General features: G+C 41.2%; 2 protein-coding genes across 6 annotated transcripts in view; both read right to left on the bottom strand.

Moving 5' to 3' along the window:
• The window catches only part of OSGEPL1 (O-sialoglycoprotein endopeptidase like 1), a 31,011-nt gene extending 24,891 nt beyond the window's left edge, over positions 1-6,120 (bottom strand). For all 3 annotated transcript variants that reach the window (XM_050916371.1, XM_050916373.1, XM_050916372.1), the window contains exons 1-5: positions 6,048-6,120; positions 3,743-3,993; positions 2,793-3,180; positions 1,241-1,445; positions 1,004-1,152 (exon numbers count right to left, since the gene is read on the bottom strand). In XM_050916371.1, the coding sequence (XP_050772328.1) occupies positions 1,004-1,152; positions 1,241-1,445; positions 2,793-3,180; positions 3,743-3,993; positions 6,048-6,062 (1,008 nt within the window). In that variant the 5' untranslated portion in view covers positions 6,063-6,120. The remainder of the gene's footprint in view (positions 1-1,003; positions 1,153-1,240; positions 1,446-2,792; positions 3,181-3,742; positions 3,994-6,047) is intronic.
• ORMDL1 (ORMDL sphingolipid biosynthesis regulator 1) lies at positions 6,032-23,791 on the bottom strand. 3 transcript variants are annotated; one of them, XR_007768339.1, is made up of 6 exons: positions 23,644-23,791; positions 23,284-23,376; positions 19,209-19,388; positions 16,312-16,463; positions 13,674-13,871; positions 6,032-6,120 (listed from the first exon to the last, which is right to left on the bottom strand). XR_007768339.1 is itself a non-coding variant. In XM_050916386.1 (5 exons), exons 2-5 carry the CDS (start codon positions 23,371-23,373, stop codon positions 13,736-13,738), a joined length of 558 nt encoding a protein of 185 aa, XP_050772343.1. In that variant the 5' UTR covers positions 23,374-23,376; positions 23,644-23,791; the 3' UTR covers positions 11,686-13,735. The 3 variants fall into 3 exon arrangements, 2 of the variants coding, with proteins under 2 accessions (XP_050772343.1, XP_050772344.1); XM_050916386.1 differs by lacking the exon at positions 6,032-6,120 and having other exon boundaries at positions 11,686-13,871; XM_050916387.1 differs by lacking the exons at positions 6,032-6,120; positions 23,284-23,376 and having other exon boundaries at positions 11,686-13,871; positions 23,644-23,788.
• Between the last annotated feature and the right edge of the window lie 23 nt (positions 23,792-23,814).

Here is a 23,814-nt window from a genome sequence, read left to right as displayed (position 1 = left end):
AGAAGTGCATGGCCTAGTAGCATTAACAGTGTGATGACTAAGAAAATACTATTTTTTTCTCAATTTATTAAGACAAAATGTGAGAGAGTAACTATAAATGAAGAATTCTGAATCAGTACCCCTGCAAAACCCTGCAGCAAGACCACATTGGGCTGTCAGATTTCACAAATTTAGTAGAGTTGAATTATGTCAAGACTGGGCTAGGAAAGCTACAAGGAAAAGCAAGGTACTAAAGGAAGTAGTGTTGGCAATTCAATAGGCGCCACTCTCCCCAATAAGTCAATGCTTATTAAATGTCCCAGCATGGGAAGGGGGGGAGACAGAAAGGGTGCTGTTCTGCTGGAGGTACTCTCTTTTGGATGAGACAGAGAACTATGGTCATGATCACTTTTGGTAATTAAATCTCACAGTGCACAAGATGAGGTGTTAATCCTAGTGTCCTGGGCAAATTTAAACTTGGTTAATCATATTCTGTTTACCTATAAATTCCCCTCGAAATTTCAGCTTGATATATTATTCTCACTTCCTCTCCTAAACTGTTTTCTAGTATTGCTCTGTACAGTTGAAACAAATGTGTTTCACCTGATGGTTGCATTTCAGTGGAGAAAGATGCTATCCCTACAAGTAGTTTTCATATCAGTTAGTTAACTTTATACAATGCTTGAGATTGTTTGGAGTACAAGATGTTAAAGTTGTGGATAGATGTTTCTAATAAATCTAAATATAAACAAGAAAAAGAGACATGTATGAAATCTTTAAAATTACTTTACTTTTAACAATGCAGCACTTTGCAATCCTCTATACAGCTGTACACTCTGTTGCAGCAGGTTTTATTTATTTTATATGTTCAACCAAATGTATCACATGCATTTATTTTAATGCTGGAGCTGTGTTATCAGTGGAAATGTCAAGGAGGTGCTGATGCCTTGCTGCACTTTCTCCTGGTGCTGTTACATATATTCAAATGTACGACAGCATGCATAGTAAAGTTATATGTACTTACCAAAGTTGCATTTGTTTGTGATAGGATGCCACTTTTTATGCAGAATAGAATGGCCCGGTGTGTTCGCTGGGCAATATGAAGTGCTACTGCATGCTGTACTGCAGCAGCAATGTCTGTAACACAGGACAGGAGGTGTCCCTCCTGTAAACCTAAAGAGATTGTGAGCAAAAGGGGTTTTTGCAAATATAACCGCAGGTCAGGTGATAGGCTTTGTATATATCTTACTTTGAAAAATACCTTCTTCCTTTTCTTTTTGCATAATTATTCTAGTGGCTTTGGAGCGAAGTCCAGAAAAGGAAAAATTGCAGTTAGGATGATGTCGCATGGGAGCTCCGAGTTCATAATGCAGCCTGTTTCCCTGTTGGGCCAAGTGCTCTATAGCTTTCCCACCACTCATTCTGCAGCACTCTGGGTGCTTTGTTAGAGAGAGTCTTCTTGCTACCTAGAAAAATGGAAAAGAATCTGACTATGCTAACAATAGACTTGGAAAGAAGAACTGGGGAAAAATAGGGCCAAATTAATCCCTGATGTAACTGCACTGCTCCATTATAACTCCAGTCAATGGAGTTACACTAAGGATGAATTTGGCCCAAAGTTTATATATTGTGAACTAGGTCCTATGATGAAAAGACCAATGATAGATGCTAAGGCTAACGTTAGAGGGCATTTAACATCAAATCCAATTTTATAGTAAACTGGGTGAATATGAGGATCCTCAAACTTTGCAAGAAACATGAGGAATCTAATTCTTATTCTGTTTGAAATGGACACTCACGGGTATATTAGACTGCCAAGTTAACACTAATAGAAAGGATTTCAAACTTTTTTTAAATTTTTGTTTTGTTTTAAAAATTTCCTTGCAAACCTGTGCTAGTGCTTAAGAATAAGAAACAGAAACTGGCCAGCTTAAGTTTATTTATTCAGTGACCAACACAATATAACTTGTGAAATATAAACTAGACTTTTCAAACTCTCTCAGGCACAATTAGTAACATAAGTAAGGATATTTAAAAAAAATCAAACACGATTTTAAACAGCAGCATCCTTTTAAATATCACTGTTAGTCAGATTCATTTGTACTGCATATATTGTTGAACTTTCTATGTCCAGCCTCAGTGTAGGCTGGCCACCCAGGCTATGGCTAGCTGCCTGCTGAACACAACTAGTGCCAACTAAAGAAATATAATGAATAGATCTTAGTAGCCTCTAAGCCTACCACATCTCTAGTACTTCAAATTGGAGGAAAAAAATAAAGTTTATAGTGTATTGTGCTGTTTTCTTTATGTTGACTGTAGGTGATATTCTAGAAAGCATACTGGCTAACTTGTTCCAACCTCTGTGGTTACAATGAAAATTCCCAGAGTTTAAATATACACCTGCCAAATCAGATCCTTCCTTTAACAATCCTTCCAATAACAACATTTTATAAGCAGGGAATATTTAAATATTTAAAAATTAATTTATTCTGATATATTTAAGGCATCCATCTAAGGTCTGGGAACAAATATAAAAAAATTGCTAATAAAACACAGAGAGTAGGACTGGTCTACACAAGTGATTAACCTTACTTGTTACTGGATTCCACTGTTTTTCCACTGTTGGAAAAAACATTAGCTGCTCTAACGCTTATACAAATTCTTACCCAAGGCAATGCCAGAATCCCAGTTTCCTAAAGAATACATACCGCTACTTTTGCTACTGTAAGAAACAGACAAATTAATATGTAAATAATACAACAAACATAAGTACTTGTATAAAATGCATAAAGGAATCCCTACTGAAATGTCACCTTGTCAAGCATGTCTCCTGGTGCTATATCCACTGACTGTCCAAGCAGAAGAAAATCTGAAACTCCTTGTGCTACTACCAGGATACAGTGGCCTCCAGAGATTAAAAGAACTAAGAAAGGGAATTCCACTTGGTTTATCAGCCTAATTGTAAGTGCATGTGCCTCCATGTGGTGGATAGGGATGAAAGGTTTTTTATACTTGTCCACCAATTTTAAACTATATTCTAATCCCACGCCGAGACTTAAAGCGAGTCCTGGCTTTACAGTAGTTGCAACAGCAGAGAGCTCATCGAGAGAGATTCCACTGACGCAGAGTGTTTCTTTTACTATTCGCTCAATATTTTCCCTGTGAAGTTGCTGTGCCACTGGAGGAATAATCCCACCTGTTCTAATTAGAAACGAAGAATTATGAAGTGTCCATATTTTATGACAGAAACAGAATCATAGAAATGAGAGATGGAAAAGACTTGGTGGTCCTTCCACTTCATGACAGTTCTCTACAGTTTATTCTAAAATGCTTTGTCTAGTCCTATTTAAAATGCTCCATGCAGTGAAGATTACCATCACTTCCAATGGAAGGCCATACAAGGATTCAACTTGCTCTTGCTTAGTTTATGCCCCATTTGAACTTAGCCCTGGGCTGTGCCAAGACAATTTATAGGAGTTGGTGTCTACACCCCTCTCTGTCGTCATGAATTTGGCAAGGTATGTCCATCTTCTGATTTACCTTTGTCCAAAATTGGAGACAGGTAAATAACATACTCTTCAGGATTGGTGGGTGTGGGGAATTTTACCAAATTTGATCATCAGAACCAATTCATATTTCTTAAGACTTAAGGACTTGCCCCTTGATGGAATATGACAAGTATAAATGACAATCACATTAGTAGTCATATTTAAACTACAAGTGCAGTTTAGAAAATAAAGCACCCATGATAATGTCTACTTACTTTAAATGGACTTCATTTTGAGAATGCAGAGCTTCTCCTAAGATTTTGCCAGTATCATCCACCACAGCAGCTGCTGTATCATCACAACTGGTTTCAATTCCCAGAACTAATTTAGTGGGATAGTATTTGACAGAGTTAAAGAAAATGCTTCTTAACGACACAGACCGGCCATGTTTAACTGATTTTGAAGTGCATCTGGTTACACTGCTTATTGCTAAAATCTTCTGCACAGAGGCATGCCTAGAAAAGAACTGTACAGATACCATCCTCAGAATTCAAATTCCACAAAAGTAATTTAGTCAGGTCAAGTCATATTAGTAACAAGTAATTTTAAAAGCAGTGGCCAAATTCATGCAAACTGTCACTTCAAAATTAATGCAGATACACCAATAACGACTTTAATCTAATGGGTTCATGTTTAGGAAAATGGGAAGAGACTAAAAATTCTGTTATTCCATTGTTTATTATACCCACCAGAGGTCTGAGTGAACAGACTTAGCTGATACCAGAATATCTTTTCCTTTATATTAAGCAGAGGTTCTTAAAATGAAATCTAACAATTAGTCATCATATACGGGGCCTAATTCTCTTCTCAGCCAGGTTTCACCCCGAGTACTTCTATTGACTCATGATTTACACTGGTATAAATCCCAAGGAGAAGCAGACCATTCTCCTGCTCCCTTCAGTGAGCTCCACCATTCATGAGTAATAAGAACATATATTTGTGGCAATAAAAACTTCAATGTGCCTGAGAACCATTATATATATTCTCTCTCCCCGTTTGCAAATCTATAGCGAGATACATAGCAACATGCTGGGCTAGATCCTTGGAGCTAGTAGCAAAACACTCCTTTTACAATGACCAATCTTATGTTATGATAGCAAACTTGTATTTTTTTTTCCACAGAATCTTCCTAATTCAAACCAACTCAGCTGTTTCTGTGCAGACTTTCCCAAAATATTCACTATTGGGCTTAGAACAAATGTGCCAAATTTCAGCCCTAAAGATATGTTTTGATAGGCCTCTGAAAATGACCCTTTAGGATGAAAATCCCTGTGCCACCTTAACTTTAGGCAGTACTCTATCAAAAGTATATTTTGGAGCATGCCTTAGGTACCCAGGCCTGATCCTCCAAGGTATTTCAGAGCTTAATACACACTGATTTCAATAGGAATACAACTCTTAAACACCTTTTAAGATCTGGGCCACAGTCCTCCTCTGTCTCAATTTTTCTCCCAGTACTAGGACAGTTGCTGATCATGATGTAGTATTTCAACAAGGATTAATATTAGCACCAATAGCATTAAGTGCCCAGTGCTCATGGCATTTTTAGTAATAGAGCTTAGAACTGCTGCTACATCTAACACTAGAAATCCTGTGGGGTGAAGGACATGTGGCGAATTCCTGGTCGGGAAGGAAAGTGGTGGTGGGGAAAAAGAAACAAGAAGAGAAAATGAAAGGAATTTTATAAAAAGGAAAAAAAAAGAAAATGCGTCCCATTAGAGGGATTACATAGACAAGAAGCACTGTCCTCCAACTCAGGCCCCAAGAAGAGGTAGAAACAATAGGAGGACCTAATCACCTAAAGTAAGAGAAAAAATGTTTTGGGGTTTAATATGCTTCTAAAATGCTCTCCTATTTTCTCAGTAGTAAGACATCGTCCCATTCTGGCAAATTTGTGAGATGAACACTATGTAAGTACAATACCTGTGCTTTAACAACCTAATCTGAGTTACATTACAAAACACAAATGGTTTGTACAGTAGATTACAGTAAGTGACTAACCAAATGGAGATTTCTTAAAGTGAACTGAAATCACTCTCCCCCTCTTTCTATATATGAAAAGTTAATTGAAGAAAAAAAAGCCAGTGCCAAAATATTTTTAGCAATTTAAAAAATGATTTCTTTTCCTCACTCTTTAAAAAGTAACCCTTGACGCTTGAAAGTGATACCTGTTCCCTTTCTCAGTTTTGTTGCTCCTTTGTGCATGCATACTGGTTTATTATTGGAGGGTTTCTCGAGAGTGCTTTCTTATTATTCTACTGTACACAGAATTACACTGACTTAAAAAAATTGCAAGAAATTAAGCAGATCAAGTTTCAGGTCAAACAAAAATATAACTTTCATTTTCTAAAACAGTCATTATTTTAGCGCTCAAGAAATTGACCTGAATAGTGTATCCCTTACTTTTTTACTATTACAAACTACTGAGCTAAAACGTGTTTTCTAAGAAATAAGAAGAAGAAAAGGAAATGTTTTCTTTATACTTAACATTTTGAGAAGGGTTAGGAGGTCTGTGGTTACCTGCACCCAAAACATATTTCAGAACAGATTTTGTTCAGTGTTTCCAACTGTTGGTACCATGTTTTACACTTTTCTGTGGGAGAGACACAGAACACAGAGTAAATCTCAGAAAACTCTGCAATGCATAGACGGGCAGATGTGCTTGGTTACACTCCTAAATTCTGAACTCTATAAGTAACACCCTACCGTTTATATGCCTGAATACTCCATTATTAGAAGGCACAAGACTTACCATAAGTCACTGCCACTGTAAAAAGTATTCAAGCTTTCAGAAAGGTATTACTCCAGACAACTGGGCAACATCATACTAGCAAGCCAGTTACAAGAAGAGGAACTACATAGTGGGAGAATGTATTTGTTTTATTTATTTAAAGTAGTCTCACCACAAACATTAAAGAATAAACAATAGCATAACTTGTTTATAATTCATAAATACTTGTTTTGTAAATTAGGGGATATGTGGCCACAGCATCTGTGATTATATGGAATCAGGGGCCATGAATCCACAGAGGGTACAAAGGTGCACTGGCTCCTTCTTCAGCCACAGGACTGGAATAGTGGCTGTGGTGCTTTCCTCCACTCTGTCAATAAATGGGGGAGAGGGTGAGAAAGAGGGAATTGTCCCTTCTCCACCACCCACACAGAACTGGTTCCTGTGCGATTCTGTGGTCCTGCTATCACTGAAATCAACGGGAAAACACCCAATGATTTCACCGTGAGTGGGATCAAAACACGTTTGTTACAGCACGTCACAATGTAAAAACATTCCTTCTAAAATAACCATTTTTTCCTACACACCACTCCAGCCAATATTTTTAATCAGTCCAACTCTTATTACACATGCTGTGAGAAATGCCCTTGTGGATACTAATTTAAATCCAAACTCATCTGATTAGATCCTGAGCCTTTTAAAAAACAGGACAGTGACCCCTGATAACATGATTATCTGTGCTACTTTCAAGAGCATCCACTAACTATTCAAGGATACTGATTGTATTTTTGACATAATATGTCAAGTACCCAGGCAGGGAAGATGAAGCATGACGGTAAAAAGAAAAGGGAAGCAATTGAGTTAAGACAGCTGTACCAAAATAATCAATAGTATATTTTCATCCACAGATCTTGAAGTACTTCACTCATTATCCTTATTTTATAGATGAGGAATCTGAGATAGAAAGATATTAAGTGACGTGCCTAGTCATGGCACAACCAGAAACAAAATCCAGATTTCTCACGTCACAATCCCCTCCGCTAGCTACTGGATCACACTGCTTCCCATTAAGTGAAAGAGTGGGGATCCTCTAGACCCTATCTGCACAAGGGCCTTGGTTAGACAACTACATAGAAAAACCCACCTTAAGACATCATGTGAGGAAAAACAGCAGAAAAGAGGAGAACATGCTAAGCAACATTTTCTCCTTTCTGGCTTCTTACTGTGTAATTTATGTAACACCACATCTGACCCTGGTACTTTACAGACAAATAAAATGACATATGCCTGCCCTGAAGAGATTACAATTAGATTTAATGCAACAAGATACGACTAACAAACAAGGGGAGGAGAAAATCTGTATGAAAGGATGTGAGTTACAACAGAAAAATATCACAAGATATGCTTAATATTATGCACATATCCTGTTAATTATCTCTGGGTATCTTAAAATTAATTTTCTCAACATATTACATCTTGTGGTTAAAGTCCAGAATGAAGGGGAACTAAAGCCTGAACAAAAGGAAGAGTTTTTTGATCACCTCCCACTACTCTACTACAAGGTGTATTTCTGTGCTTTTTCTTATTCTTGTTATGGAAATTGCTACTGTTGAAACAATATTTGTTGCAAAATCAAGCAGTTGCTTTGTGTTATGTCACTAAATACTGAAGACAATAACCTTTCCAGTACTAGATAAGTTTTTTTGAAAATCTACATCTATTTTGTTGGTAACTGGTTGGGTCTAGTATTTCAGTCCTGTTCCATCTTTAATTTCAATGAACAGGGCTATTCTGGGATTGAAAGTGGTTGCTTATTTAACTTTTGCTTCAGGGTTAAATTGTATCTTAACTATCTTCAACAACAGATCTCTAGTCTGGCAGTGAGGCTATACAACATTTTTTAGTATGGGGCTACTGAAAAAATGTGGCCCTGCCTTCCTCTAATCTAGAGAGATAACAAATAGGTTTGGGGAACTGATGGCCAATGTTACTGCTAACAGAGATGTAGACAGGTGTACCTGGAGAATGATCCTTCTTTGCTGGGAGCACATTTCTAATGATGTTCTGACTGGGAGGAGTTTTGTTTATTAGCTCATTTCCTAGAGTTCTGTGTTTAAGTGCACCTACTATGGTAGCAATCATATTGTGTGCAATAGCATGTCTATATGTAGAAGGTTATTACACAGAGTTGGGAAAAAAAACAGACTGCATGTAAACAAGTGTCATGGTTCTTTCTACACTCTTGATTGTTTCAACTCCCCAAATGAAACAATGACTGGATAGATACAATCAGGTGGGTCCGTTTTGAATTAATAATACAGAGCTCTAGGGCTTCTCCTTTATTGCTTTTCTATCTCAGTCCCTTTCTGGCTATTGCCTGACAGGGATAATGTGGCCCACAAATATTTTTGAAAGGAAATCTGTTTTGCCATTGGAGGGGGCCAGGATGAATTAAATGGCATAATTTTATAATGGAAGGGAAAAAACAAAGCCCTACAAGTGTTATATCTCCTCTGTTCTGCAAATTATTTAAATCAAACCTTGACTGGGGCACTAGAAGAGGAAGGTTGGTGTAACTGGCGTGAGACATGGGACTGTTTCGTGGCTGCATTCTTGGGAGAATAAACGGATAGAGGAGTTTGTAAGTCATAACCCGGTAGAGAGGAGAGCGGCACGGCAGTCGGGACAGGTGCAATGCTACGGTTACTTCACCAGCATTCAATGAGATGCTCCTCGGAGAGAACTGATTATAAAGGGTGGGCAGGTCACGTAACCTCCGACGGCGAGGATGCAACGAGAGGGGGTCAGCCCTTCCCCCACCGCCGCAGAGCGGAGCAGAGCAGAGCAGGGGCTGTTGTGCTGACCCCAGGGCGCGGAGATGGAGCAAAGTCACCCAGCGCCGGGGGGAGGCCGCTGAGGGAATCAGACAGGCGGGTCCGACACCCCGGCCTCTCCCCCTCCAGCAACCGAGACCCGGGCGGGCCTGTCACCCACCCCCCACCAGCGCCAGAGACGCCCCCGTCAGTCTTGGGCTAGATGAAGGTTCCGCCTCACTTGGCCCGGGTTTCCTCCGTCTTCACCCCCCCCCCCTTTACTTTGTGCTTCTTGCCCCGCTCCTGCGACAAGATCCAGCAGCGCCTGTCCCGCAAGCGTTAAAACCGGCCTCCCCGTGAGAGCAAGCGGACCAGGCCTGGTCACGTGGCAAAGCTGGGCCAATGGAAAGGAGGAACGTACGCTGGGGGGAGGCAGGGAACCGCTCGCTGGCGCCATCTTTGGTCCAGGCAACTAGGAGAGACTAGGAGGTAAGTAGCCGCGGGCGCCATCTTTGTTAATCCCCGGGCGTCAGCCGGCGCGCTACAGCAGCCGTCGGGCTGGGCGCAGCGGCGTGACCCTGCCCGTAGCGATGGCGGGGGCACTGGGCGGCACAGGCCGGAACAGACACGGGTGCCAGGCCCGGGGGGTAGGGCTCAGCCTCTCCCCCGCCTCCCACCTGCGCTCCACGGTGCCGCAGAGAGGCGGCGAGAGGCCAGCACGGGGCCTAAGGAGGAATATAATGGGCTCCCTTGAGCTGCTTGAGGCCTTAAGCAATTGCTTAGGCTGCTTCTAGCGCCCGCTGGCTCTGCTGGGCCTGTTTAGTGGCGCTCACCACTGCACCAGGGACGGATCCCGCTTCCGTTAGATTTGGCCCCGCCGCACTCACACGAGCACGCTCATCCTCTGCTTTTCCAGAGGCCCACGCCATTCAGTGCAGCTCCCAGTGCCACTTCTGTAGCTGTGCGCTCCGTGCCCAGCCCCTTCGGACTGAGGCAGCCGTAGTGCAGCAGGCCATGCAGCACTGATAGCAGACCACCACCTCAGAGCCTAGGGGAGCACGGGCTGCCTGCCTCCAACCACCCAAAGGGCACATCAGCGATGGTCCAGATTTATCCTGCCCCTCCTGAGGCTGTTAATCGTGTCCACTGCTCCAAAATGCACAGCAGCAAGCAGTTGAAAGCAATGATGTTTGGCTGTTCAAAGCTGGTTCTCTTTTAAGTTCTTTTGAATATTAATATCTCATTCCAAAAAACTTACAATCCTTCATACCGACTCACTGTGCTGTGTCTTAGTTTCAGATTTATTTTCTGGATTTTATATTCAACACGAAGGAGGATATACTCCTTGCCTCAAGAACTTGCACTTTAAACAAGATATAGAATATCATGTACGGTGTGATCAAGATTATGGTTTCAAGTACAGCTTTTTATGTAAACTTACAATTTGTTAGGTGACTGTTCTAGTATTAGTCATGGGCTTTATGGCAGGAATGATTGAAGGAGGAACAGCTCAGTGATTTGTGCATTGGCCTGCTAACTCCAGGGTTATGAGCTCAATCCTTGAAGGGGCCATTTAGGGAACTGGGGTAAAAATCTGTCTGGGGATTGGTCCTGCTTTGACAGGAGGTTGGACTAGATGACCTCCTGAGATCCCTTCCAACCCTGATATTCTGTGATGCTTAGAATTTTGCATAGAGAAGATAACTATGAAGAAAGTTGAGTTTACAAAGGCTGTGAGAATTTATATTAGTTAGGTTAGTGCACATTGTATTTATGGATTTACTGTATTTTAAAAATACGTTAAAAGAAAGTTAATATTGCAAAGTCAAGCACTCAGACGTTAGGAAATATCAGAGTTAAAGTTTCATGTGCAATCATAGTTTCCCCCCTTATGCAGATCCATTATGATACAGTCCTCGGTACATCACCACATATTATTTGTCCCACAAGGCCTCTGCCTCATTCAATCCATAGGATGGAGAATGTACACAGAATCATGTGGGAGTACTGAATGAGGATATTTTCTGTAAAGCCCTGCCTCATTTGTTGCAGAAGTTGTCAAGCTTCAACCATTCAGGCTGAAACACAGGATTTTATAAAGGAAAGACCTATACCTGCAATAAGAATCTAATAACAGAGTGCAGGGTAACCTTAACCATAGCTCTCCCTATTGTATATTGATATGCAAAAAGCTTCCAGATGAGTTCCATCCATGTAATCAGTATTATACTTGTCCCTTACTTTCATGTTTGTTTGTTTGTTTGTTTGCATAGATATGGAAAGATAGAGTTGAGATGGCACTTGAATTAAAAAGGCTCCCAAGTAAGCTTTTTAATCCTTGACAACTCTGCCCCATTAAAGTGTGTTTAATAATTTGGAAGTAGACTCAATACTAGTTGTGTTTTTTCTTCATGTGCTTATAGGATCATTCAGTTGTACCCTACAACGTATGTGATGCAAAGAGACAAGACCCTTAACTGCTATTGGTAGAAATTACATGGGTAGAAGTAGAGTGTGTGTGTTAATGTTTCCTCATTAATTGAATAGTTGGCTGGAGTAAAATGTACCATGTAACAGTGTTTTGTTCTTACAGAGGAGATAATAAAGCCAGATGTGTATTTTGAACAACTTGTTTTATACTACAAAGAAATAAAACCATCACAGGGCAAATTATTTTAAGTTCTGTAAACCATGTAAGCCATTGGGGAAAAAAGTATCTGAGGAGAAAAGGAAAAAGCTTACTACAGTGATGTCTTGTACAATTATTGAAAAGGTTTTCCTATTCAATTCTAGGCAAATTTTACATAGTGTTTCAAACACTAATCCTATGTTACTATCAACGATCTATTTACAAAAGCACATCACCAGTTGTAAATTTTTTGCTAAAATGAACAAAAGTACAAAGTACAATGCTGATATGATTCCCAGTCTCAAAGTCATTATCACTTATCCTTTACATAAAACATTATTTTCAAAAACAAGACACTTTCAGAGAGCTAGCATAGCCCTATGAAGCAAACTCGATTTTTTTAAAGTAGCCAGTTATCACTTTATGTTCATAATTATTAATTTAACTTGAAGATTCATCTGTTCATATGAGCCATTTAGTTGCTATGAAGTTTCATAGCTCATTGCTGACAAACTACAGCCAATCTTCCATCAGCCAAAGTAGCCAGAAAAATTCTCCTAATAAGGGAGACAAATACACCCACCAGTGGCTAAACACTTGATTGAATTTTGCAAGGCAAGTCTTTACATAGGTGTTGATTTTGCTGCATGAACACGTCCTGTACAATCCCTGTAGCCAAGGCTTAAACTAGGGCCATGCTCTTAAAGGACACAGTTCTTATGAGAACCCAAAGAAGTTCCTGCCCGCCCCCCGCCAAAATCCAAGCCAGTTCAAAATGTGGTAAGCTGCTTTCACTTGGCAGTTACTGTGCATACTTACAGGATCTCTCTTTTTCAAGACACAAAACTAAATGCTGAGGCCTCAGCATAAACATCCATCACTCTAATCACAGAGCTGATTATCCACAAGGGTAGTACAGTACTATACAGTAGTGGAGTCACCCTTGAAATGCAGATTTCTTGAACTCTTGTCAAGGTGTTCCAGGAAAGGCAAACATCTACATTTTCTTCTGTTGGACCATACAGGTAAGATCTATAGCTTGGCTGTTTACCCACCACCAGTTTGGGCTTTTACTTGGTGATTTAACTAGCTAGAGAAAGTGGTTTCTGTGGGATATTCCAGCAACCTGCAAAACTGGACTGCCTCTCCTCTAAAAAAAGGCCAATACAGACCTCTTAACCACTAAAACATGGCCTACCAGTCAAATAAAGCAGACTGCCCAAATCTACATCATGAGAAGTTTTCTGTTTTTAGAAAATTTGTGCTTTAGTTTCTCAAAACAGATTAGCAGCCCTGTCTGGAAAGTTAAAACAATGTTGACACATTTCATTAGTATACGAAAAGTAGGCTAGCAAGCTGATGCAGAAATCCCCTGAGTTGACATATACGACTGGAGATGTCTTTGTAACTAAGGAACAGATAGACATAAAAGTATTCCATTAGATCACAGCAGCTGCCAAGTTAAAAAAAAACAACTATGTTTGCAACACCTAGAGGTAGACAGACAACCCTTAAACTGGCAAAAGTGAACCACTTATACGTAATCCAAAAGCAGTAACTGGCTACTTTTACATAATCTAAGCATGAGGCCTCACCAGTTCTTCAACAGAAGATTCTGGGTTTGCATATTAGCTTGCTTTGCTTTTACTACGGCTATCTGGATGATTTGTGAAAACTGCCCCTATATTTCAACTAAGTTATTCACACCTTGTTTGCAAGTCACTTATGTTGGCTGGGCATATGTATTCTCTTAGCGCTGATTAAGTTTTAGAGCTGGGCCTGCCCAGTTCCTCACGGAAAACCTCTCTCTGAAAGATTTACCATTCACATTAAATACTTAGAAGCATCTTCCTGTAAAAGTTTACTGGTCTTCCAAACAGCATCCCAAGTAGTAGCAATTAGATCTCAGGTGTGAAAAGGATCTCATTGTATGTTACTAGATAAATGGCACAGCAGACTACCCATTCCTTCACCTGAGAAAAAGCAGTAGCCATGGCAGGTATTGGTCAGAATGCTTCAGTTTCACATCTCCCGATTAGTATTTGTTGATGCCAAAGATTCTTACACCATGAAGCTGTGGCAACTTGGGGATAAGCACACTCAAGAGAGAAGCTGTGTTTAGAATGAAATGTGCTGGATCATACTTGGTATAGAAGCTTGCCAGGAAATACCTGCAGAAACAAAGGGAGTAAAGAGAGCTGACAAATCTTTTTTTGTTAAGAGAATTTTAAAAAATTGTAAAGTCATCAGGGGACTAAGAATGGATTCCAAGGATTTGGGGAGTGGAGTAAGGACAGAACAGAAACATTTCTCCTGCTTTAAGATGCTTTTATACTTTCAGCAAATTATGGCCCCAGTATCTTTCTCCCACAACTCTAGGGTCAGGGTTTTGATAAGCAAAAGCTAGATTTTTCCCTCCCCTACCCTTTCAACCTGAGGTTCTGAAACTCAAAAGTTACAAGGCCAGCTGAGAACTCAGGTTTTAAATGGCACAAGGTGGTGGTAGTTTTATATTTTAACCTAAATAAATTTCTCATAAATATTAATTAAACTCAGTAACCAGGCATTTGAAGTCCTCTAAGGCAGGGGTTTCAAACTGGGGATCAGGACCCCTCGGGGGTCATGGGGTTATTACATGGGGGGTCGCGAGCTGTCAGCCTTCACCCCAAATCCCACTTTACCTCCAGCGTTTATAATGGTGTTAAATATATAAACAAGTGTTTTTCATGTACAAGGGGGGGCAGGTGTCGCACTCAGAAGCTTGTTGTGTGAAAGGGGTCACCAGTACAAAAGTCTGAGAACCCCTACTCTAAAGCAAAGAGGACATGAAGTTGAGTATACTGGTGATCAGTCAGCAAAGTATTAAAGAAAGTCTGCAACCCTTTTGATGTTTCCATTGCAAGTTTACTATTGTAATTTAGCTAGCTGACAACCAGTTCAACTGGAAAATTTAGAGAGCATGCCATAGATTCCAGCTTTTTGCCAGCTATCTCACGCTTTTATTGAACCTGTATTCTCACCCCTTTTTCTGCTGTTACAGTCTACTTCTTTGCTAAAAAGAGCCACAAAACAAAGTGATATTGTGAGTTTCCTTTTGGGGAAGGGGGGGAGGGTATTCTTTGCCTAAAGGAGTGTAATGGGATGTTTTTACATATTGTGCAAGCCAGGGCTTGAAAAATGCTCTTGCATTCTTGTCATGTCTTGCAAGTGGTAGGCTTTCCCTGAAAAAACAGAGAAGACTATGACATCCGTTTCTGTGTGGTAGTGTTAAAAATTTAAGAAGTTTCTTGCCCAGGTGATTTTGAAATAGCCTTCTAAATATGAACCAATGTAGAGTTCTCCTTCCAAGTCTGCAGGCAGCGCAGTGCTGCTGCTGCTAACACCTTTTACAAGCTGTAGAAGAGGACAACTATAGCAAGACTCTAAGATGTTTTATTGCTGCAACTTAGCATCCTGAGGATAGAATCGGGTCGATTTCATTCAGCTGATGCTTAAAAAGTCTATGAACAACCAGAGCTAGGTATTGGACTATTTTGAGGTTGGGAGGAAGGGGCACAAAAAAACAGTCTCTGGAATGGGGCAGATTGGCACAGACCTTGTTCCCCTAGAAGGCTAGGGAGGAAAAGGGCATCCTATCACCAGGAGGTTCTAAGGTGGAAAACAGCAAGAAAGACCTTTTCCCCCAAAAGCCAGAAAAGCAGAAGGAAGCTTCAAGTTTTATCAAAAAAAACTAGCCATCTTCCATATAAACCTCTGGAGGCCCTGAGCAGCTAGGAATCCTGGCATGCTCCTTGGTTCTCAGCAGCTGGGGACAAGGATAGGTCTCTCATCAGCACACTGTCCTTGGATCTTGCTGGTGGCAACTTATCACTAAATCTGGCTGCTTACTAGTAGATTCAGTCCTTGGGCTACTAGGTGTCTGATTAGTTTTTCAAACGTGGTGTAGGACATGATCCTGCAAGTGTGGCTTAGCACTTTGTAGGATTGGTCCCTTACTACTTACCTGACTTTCCTTCTATCTGCATATTTGTTGCTGTTACAATTCCACCAACACTGGCTAGGGTGTGTGAAGTTTCTACTCAATTGTATTTACACTGTTACATAATTTGTGTAAATAGAAACAGTCCTACTAGCAGAATGGAAAACTGACATGAAGTGCTATGGATCTGACTCATTAAGAAGTATGGCAAAGTTCACAGAAAATGTGAGATAGGCATTTCTGATGCTTACAAAAGATAAAATCACAAATGCTGAGACTCAAGTTACTGTTTTCAGCATGCACATGGTACTTTGAGGAAAATGTACTGTTAAGCTTCATAAAGAGCCCAATTCTACAGACCCTTTTGCCTTTTAATATTTACTAAATTGGGCCTCTATTTCAATAACGGGGTTCAAAACTGCATGGAAAAGAATGACTGTAAACTAATTTAATCTCCAAACACATGCTCTCTAAATCTATCAAATAGAAACAAAAATAAATTAGGAAAGATTTAACAGATGTAAAGTACCACTAATTGATTAATTGAAGCTTTTTATTCCAAATATACATATATAATATTAAATTTCAAGTACACACACAAGATAGAATCATTCTAATAGTTCAGAACTCACAGAATTATTGGAGAGATTGTGAAGAATTTTCGTGAGGATGTAAATTGTACTCCATAGTCCAGTTGCTCCCAGTGTGTTAGCAGCCTGGCTTTCCCCTGGTCAGGTGTTTCAAAAGGAGTTCCCTTTACTGCATGTAAGAATACATACATTCCCTGGCGAAAGAAATTTTTGTAAAAAGTGGCATTATTATTATTATTTAATGTTTTGCATTACTGTAGCCTCTTCAGGGCCCCAGTCAGAGTTATATTGTGCTAGGTACAGGTATAGGCACATAGTAAGAGAGTTCGTGCCATGAAGAGCTTGCAACCTGGACACACAAAGCATAGAAACAGGGCGAAGGGGGCACGAGGGCTGAAGGAGAAAGACACAAAAAGAAGTGAAGTGACTTGCTCAAGGTCGGCAGGTCAATTGCAAGGCCAGGATTAGAACCAAAGATTCCTGGTTCCCAATCTCATTCCCTATCCACTAGATCAGTGCTTCTCAAAGTCAGGCTGCCGCTTGTGCAGGGAAAGCCTCTGGCGGTCCGGGCCAGCTTGTTTACCTGCCGCATCGGCAGGTTCGGCCAATCATGGCTCCCAATGGTCACAGTTCGCCGCTCCAGCCCAAAGGGGTCTGTGGGAAGTGGCACGGGCTGAGGGATGTGCTGGCCGCCCTTTCTGCAGCCCTCATTGGCCTGGAGCAGCAAACTGCGGCCAGTGGCTGGTAAACAAACCAGCCCGGACTGCCAGGGGCTTTCCCTGCACAAGCAACGGACCGGCTTTGAGAAGCACTGCACTAGATTACACAGCAAAGATTAGATGATGGAACAGACTGTAAGTAAGAGCTCTAACAAGTTCAGGACTGCTAATCAGTAGTTATAAAACACAATATTGAAGTCAGTAGTGAAGAAGAGAATGTGATGAAGCCCCCCTGGTAACTTTTAGACTAGTCCAGGGATCAGCAACATTTGGCATGCAGCCTGCCAGTGTAAGTCCCCTGCTGGGCCGGAACAGTTTACCTGCTGCGTCCGCAGGTTCAGCCAATCGCGGCTCACTGGCCATGGTTCGCCATCCCAGGCCAATGGGGGCTGTGGGAAGCAGCGGCCAGCACATCCCTTTGCCTGCACCGCTTCCCACAGCCCCCATTGGCCTCGAACAGCAAACTGTGGCCAGTGGGAGCGGACGCAGTAGGTAAATAAACCGGCCTGGCCCACTAGGGGGCTTACCGTGGCAGGCCGTGTGCCAAAGGTTACCGATCCTGGTTGAGTTAGTAAAACAAGCCCTTGAACAGAACTATGCTCACACGGCATTTTTAGGATAGCAATCTTTACATGATCTGCCACTATCTAGGGAAAAGTCTTAGGCCATATCTACACTACAGCTTACGTTGGCATAACTTGTCGTTCAAGCGTGTGAATAAATCACCCCCCTGAGCAAAGGAAGTTACACCAACTCCCACTGACACGGCTACCACTGCTCACTAAGGTGGTTTTATTACGCCAACAGGAGTGCTGTATGTATAGATGTGCCCCTATTGTTGATACTGGGTTGTTGCTGGTCTCAGGATGCTAGATAAATGAATCTCAATTATGGCACAAGCTGATGGATTGTGGCTCCTGGTTCTCTAACCTTGACATAACATTTATACTCACATCTATACATTTTAAATGATCACTGCAAAATTATGGCATCCTAAGGCAGAAAAGGCAGTTTGAGCAAAAAGAAAAGGCATTTTTTTCAGGTCAGATTGGCAGTGACTTTGTGGGTTTTTGCCTTCCCTGTAGCAAGTGGGTGTGAGACAGTTGCCCAGATTATCTGGGTATATCTCACTAAATAATTTCCCTGCCATTGTGGGGGCCTTGAGCACTGGTGCACCTCAGTCCCTCTTACTCTCTGCCTGTGGCACATAACAGTCTAGTCTCCTGTGGGCTGTCATACTTTGGTCTAATTTTGGTTGTTGGGTTTAGTGCACAGATGCTGAATGATGATGGTGGTCCATGATATACAGGAGGTCAGACTCGGGACCACTAGATCATCTTCCATCTTTAAATTCTATGACTCTATGAGAATTATTTTTCAAGGCTCTGAGTGGGCAAACACTTATGCACGTGAGTAATTTTGTACAAATCAGTAGTACCACTGAATTACTGCTTAAGTGTTTTCAGGATCTGAGTCAAATATTTTAATTATAATCCTGAATGAAAGTCCACTGAAGTCAGTTACCATTCTATTGCTTTCAGTGAGGGCTGGATCAGGCTCTGCGTGAAGATAGGGGTTTCTTTGTAAATTATGGAGAACTAATATAATCCCTTTTTCCAAAGTGTAAACAAGAAGCATAAAGCCCAGCAGACGTTTCCATCCTAATATTGTGTAAAATGCTGTATTTTTTTTTCTGTTGCATCAGAGTTCTTCTGCTAGATTAATAGCTAATACCAGGGGGTTACACACAGAGTATGTTCTCCTCAATGTGTGTGCTACTCTCACTAATATTTAAGGCTTATCTACTTACAAATAGAACAGAGTGCATAGTTATTATCATAAATGCCAATTGGCTTGCTTTGTAACATTCTGGTTAATTTTCTAAAAGCTTTTTAAAACATTTTAAACGGTTTCCCTGATTCAAAGGCTTTTGGTTGAACACTAAAATCAATAATTCCATCTTTTACCTTCTCTGGTTTTTTGCCCTTGTTAAAAACAGTAACCTATTGTTCCTTCCACTGTAAATGGCTAACACTCTGGCTTGTGAATAAGTTCACTGCAGAAGATAAGATAGTTTGGCCACTTAGAATTTCATTGTCTACACCACCCAGAGTCAATTGTATCTTTTTCCTCTTCTACATCACTCGAACATATATACGTACATACATAAATGCCAGCTAATTTCTTAATGTATGTTACAAGACAGAGTTCTGTACTCACCAGATTGTGAATCACATTTGTTAAAGTCCATGCAACAGGAACACTGAAGAAGGGAATGCTGAGCAAAACAATATGAAGCATACCAACTCCAAGTGCGTATGTCAGCCACATTCCACGACTGTTCATCACCCTGGTGTTTGGATTTACCTCACTATGGGCAACTCCTACGTTCATTTTGCTCTATAAAAATAAAATTGTATGAAGACTGATATCACAGGATTCATATATTAGAGATATTCAGTATATCCCACATCTAATTTTAAGAGGAGAGAGACTATTATTATAAATAATCTATAATAGGGTAACATAGCTAGAAAGAGCATGTGTATTGGGTAGAACACAGGACTTTGAAGTCAAGAGTTCCGTCTTCTGACACTGACTCAGTTTGATCTTGAATATCTATAGAACAAGATTTGAGGACTGTCATTCTGAAGTCTAGAATGTCCAAACAGTCAGTATGTAGTGATGGAAACAGTTACAATCATGGCTGAAGTTCATAATATTCCCTGGTTGAGTCATCGCTGGGATTCATGGCCTGTTACTGTCCAATTCTTAAGTTATCACCCATTTTAACTTTACAAATTACACCTATGTGGTGTACAGCTACAGTATGACTTGTATGTATGTTATGCCAAGTGCCCTAGAGACCATTGTTACATCATAGGTAATTCAACTGGTCACCACCTTTACTGTATAGAAAAATTTGCATATGATAATTTCATTAGGTTGTATGAGGGAGACTGCATGCATGGTAGAATATTTGTCCCAACTGCAACACCTGTGCATCCAACTGCCACCCACAAAACACATATCTTCCAGCTCACTCCCTAGACACAAACACCCAACACATGCAGCACAAACCCCTCATTCTCCACCCGCACAAATCCATACAACTCTCTCAGTGCAACATAACCCACACACAAATCAACAGTCATCCACCCCACACCCCCAAACATCACTCTGAAGAGTGCAATGTCAGTTGAATCAGTGTGAAGTGATGGAAATAGTCTAAACAAAAAGACTCAGCCATGCTTGTAGCTATAACCAGGTTCAATTACCACCGGGATTTGCAATTTGTTACTTAAAAAACCAAAACTAAACTAAAAACACCCAACCACGACTTCATGATTCAGCTATTAGAATAACTCAAGCATTCTGTACCTCAGTTTTCCTAACTGACTGGGTTTTGTTTGGCTTAATATTTGCAAAGTGGTTTGAGATCTCTAAGTGAAAAGTCCTTCATAATAATTTTAATATTAAAGTTTTAATTATTTGCCTATGAGGCACCTGAGGTGAAGCAGACTGTATTTACTGGAGAAGTCCCTGCCCTCCTCTGCCCAACACCATTGGTCCTGCGTACTAAAATGACTTCTTCCATTTTTATCCACCACTTGTTTACAAAAATGCTGCCATGGCCTGCAAGGCTAGAACTACTCCTATTCATTTCCAAGAAAAATATATTTCTTTCCGCCTAAAACAGGCTAACTGAAGTTATCAGCCTAGCAAGATTATAGATAGATAGATCAATTGATCTTGCAAACCACAGATTCATCTGGGGTGATGCTGTTTGCAGTGAGTTCTTACACAAACCTATTTCCAAATCTGCACATGCAAAGGATGAATTACAACGCTCAAATCAGAAACACTCTCTGCCTACAAATGTGATAGTGGTCCCCACCACCAACACCACAGTTTAAGAGGAGAATCCAGATTGTTCTAGTACTGTAGATAAATTATAGAAATCACTCAGGTCTTTGCCTCTGCAATGTCTTCTTATTTCAGCTTGCTAAGAGACACACACTCTCACCCACAAAGATGAGCTCTGGTATACCACATCTGGTATACCTCCTGGTTCTGGCCAGAATCCAAGCCTTATTTTGGCACACTGAAACTTTTTAAGAGGAATGAAACACAATGGATGAACTATTCTTTATAAACTATTAATGGATATAAAATTGTATAACTTTTCATCTCAATGCACTTTAAAGTTCTACATGCCGCACCACAGAAAGGCAGCCACCTCTAGAGTGGAAGGCGGCAGCCAAATTGCATTCAGCACATTTCAGAAAAAGGTGTATGAAATGCGCATATGAGAGGTGACCATCCTTGGGGAACTGAGGGGAAAGAGGATATATTAGGCAGTGAGAATAGTGGAATCCGTACTCTTATGAAAAGCCTCATGTGTTTTTCATTGTCAATGCAAACTGGTGAGAGCTCAGTCCTAAGGTGTCAGCCGAAAGATGCATACGGTAAACTTGAATTCCATGCAGTTTACTGTCTCAGAATGAAAAAGGAATTAGTTGGTTCTCTGATTTCAGGGACTCTAGGTGCCATCCCCTCAGTCTGACAAGTAGGACTATAGTTCCTTTTCTTTTACAGATGACCCCTGACCAAGAGACCTCCTAGTCAAACTCTAATTGGTAGCTCTATTTTCAGCATATATTTAAGGCAAATTGTATTTCTAATCCACATGCTGATGCTGCCTTTCCCATGTTGGGTGCTGAGGCTGGGCAGGGATAAATGGAGCAGAAGTGATTTAGTGCTATTGACTTTTTTTTTTTTAAACCCCTTTTGGTTCCATGCTGCAGCAAGGGCTTTTCCAAGCCAGCTAGAAACTTAGGGAACAGTATAGCACAACTGTAAAACAGAAACTTCACATTAAGATCTGATTAATGAAAAAACAGTTACAGAATGTTTACAAGCAAAACAATTCCCACCCTCCTTAAGAAAGGGATAGATAATAAGTCAGACAATATCATATTACCTCTATATAAATCCATGGTACGCCCACATCTTGAATGCTGCATGCAGATGTGGTTGCCCCATCTCAAAAAAGATATATGGGGCTTGGAAAAGGTTCAGAAAAGGACAACTAAAATTATTATGGTGTGGAATGGCTGCCATATGAGGAGAGATTAATAAGACTGGGACTTTTCAGCTTGGAAAAGAGACAACTAAGGGGGGATATGATGGAGGCCTATAAAATTATGACTGGTGTGGAGAAAGTGGATAAGGAAGTGTTATTTATTCCTTCTCATAATGCAGGAACTAGGGGCCACCAAATGAAATTAATAGGCAGCAGGTTTAAAACAAATGAAAGGATGTATTTTTTCATACAATGCACAGTCAACCTGTGGAACTCCTTGCCAGAGGATGTTGTGAAGGCCAAGACTATAACAGGGTTCAAAAAAGAACTAGATAAATTCATGGAGGATAGGTCCATCAATGGCTATTAGCGAGGATGGGCAGGGATGATGTCCCTAGCCTCTGTTTGCCAGAAGCTGGGAATGGGTGACAAGGAACGCATCACTTGATGATTACCTGTTCTGTTCATTCCCTCTGGGGTACCTGGCATTGGTCACTGTCGGAAGACAGGATTCTGGGCTAGATGGACCTTTGGTCTGACCCAGTATGGTCATTCTTATGTTCTCCTCACATATGCATACACACATATAGTGGCCACTGCTACAGTTTATCTGCTTGAAAAGCCATTTATCAAGTTAAGTGTTACTCAATTCTTTTTGCCCCTTCCAACTTCATCATCACACACAATTTACCAAAGAGAGATTGGATTCTAATGTCACACCTGCCTGAATCCAGAGCAAACCCAATGAAGCCAATGGAATTAACTCCAGATACAGTCTTTAGGGTAATAGAAATTAGAATCTGACCACGGAATTTTAAAACGTTTCAGAACACAGTTAAGTGTCCCCAGGCCTGTAAAATGCTTTAGTTCTTGACCACGTGAATACAGAGGTTTTTAAGGCAGGCTCCAATCGTTGAAAAGAGGGATATCTATCCTTCCATCATATACTAGCAATAAGTTCCCTGTTAAAACAAGAGGCCAGCTACTCTATATCCCAATTGAGAGGCAAATACGGGTAAAACCCTTTACTCTCCCCGCCCCCCCCAAAAAAAACAAACAAACAAAAAATCCAACGTATCATGCATGCATCGTCGCTATTTTGCTGATTGCGGCATGGGAGATCACACACTGTCTCTCTGCAAAGCAGCTTCACTCACAAACAATAGCCACTCTAGCTACTTGCATTCAGTGTGAATCTGAAAACTTCACCTTCGTTTCGTTTTCTGGTCCATCGTGGCCAATCTGACATAGAATCAGGGCAAAGGCAGACGTCGAAGCCCGCAAGCAAACTAGATCCATTTGCTGCAGAACAGAGATCCCATGCACTGAAAAGTAGGAGCCTTGATAGAAAAACAGGGGTAGGCCCCTATCCAAGCCCCAGTGCAAGAGATGGTGTGTGTGCAGGGGCCTGCTGCTGCTTTGTTACCGGAGCAGTGCAGCCCTCTTTGTGGGGCCCTTTGGATCTAGGATGTACACAATCCACCTCGCACAACTACGGCAGCCCCCTTTCGCCTGGGCACAACCCTCCTCCCCGCTGCTCCGTCCGACCCACAGCAAGGGGGGACCTACCGCCTGGGCTCGCCTCCCCTCCGCGGCGCCGAACCGATCCGATCTCCCCGCTGCCGAGCTTGCTTCTCCCGACCAGCTCTCCGGCGGGCTGCCCGCTGCGGAGCGCGGCGCTGCTGCAGTACAGTCAGCCGCCCAGCGGTGCAGGCTGGGGGAGGCGGGGCCAGTAGCGAG

This window comes from Gopherus flavomarginatus, chromosome 10, assembly GCF_025201925.1.
Source record: "Gopherus flavomarginatus isolate rGopFla2 chromosome 10, rGopFla2.mat.asm, whole genome shotgun sequence".
In the NCBI taxonomy this organism is placed as follows: Eukaryota; Metazoa; Chordata; order Testudines; family Testudinidae; genus Gopherus; species Gopherus flavomarginatus.
The sequence above is the reverse complement of the archived record's forward strand: the minus strand, read 5'-3'. Positions and strand labels throughout refer to the sequence as shown.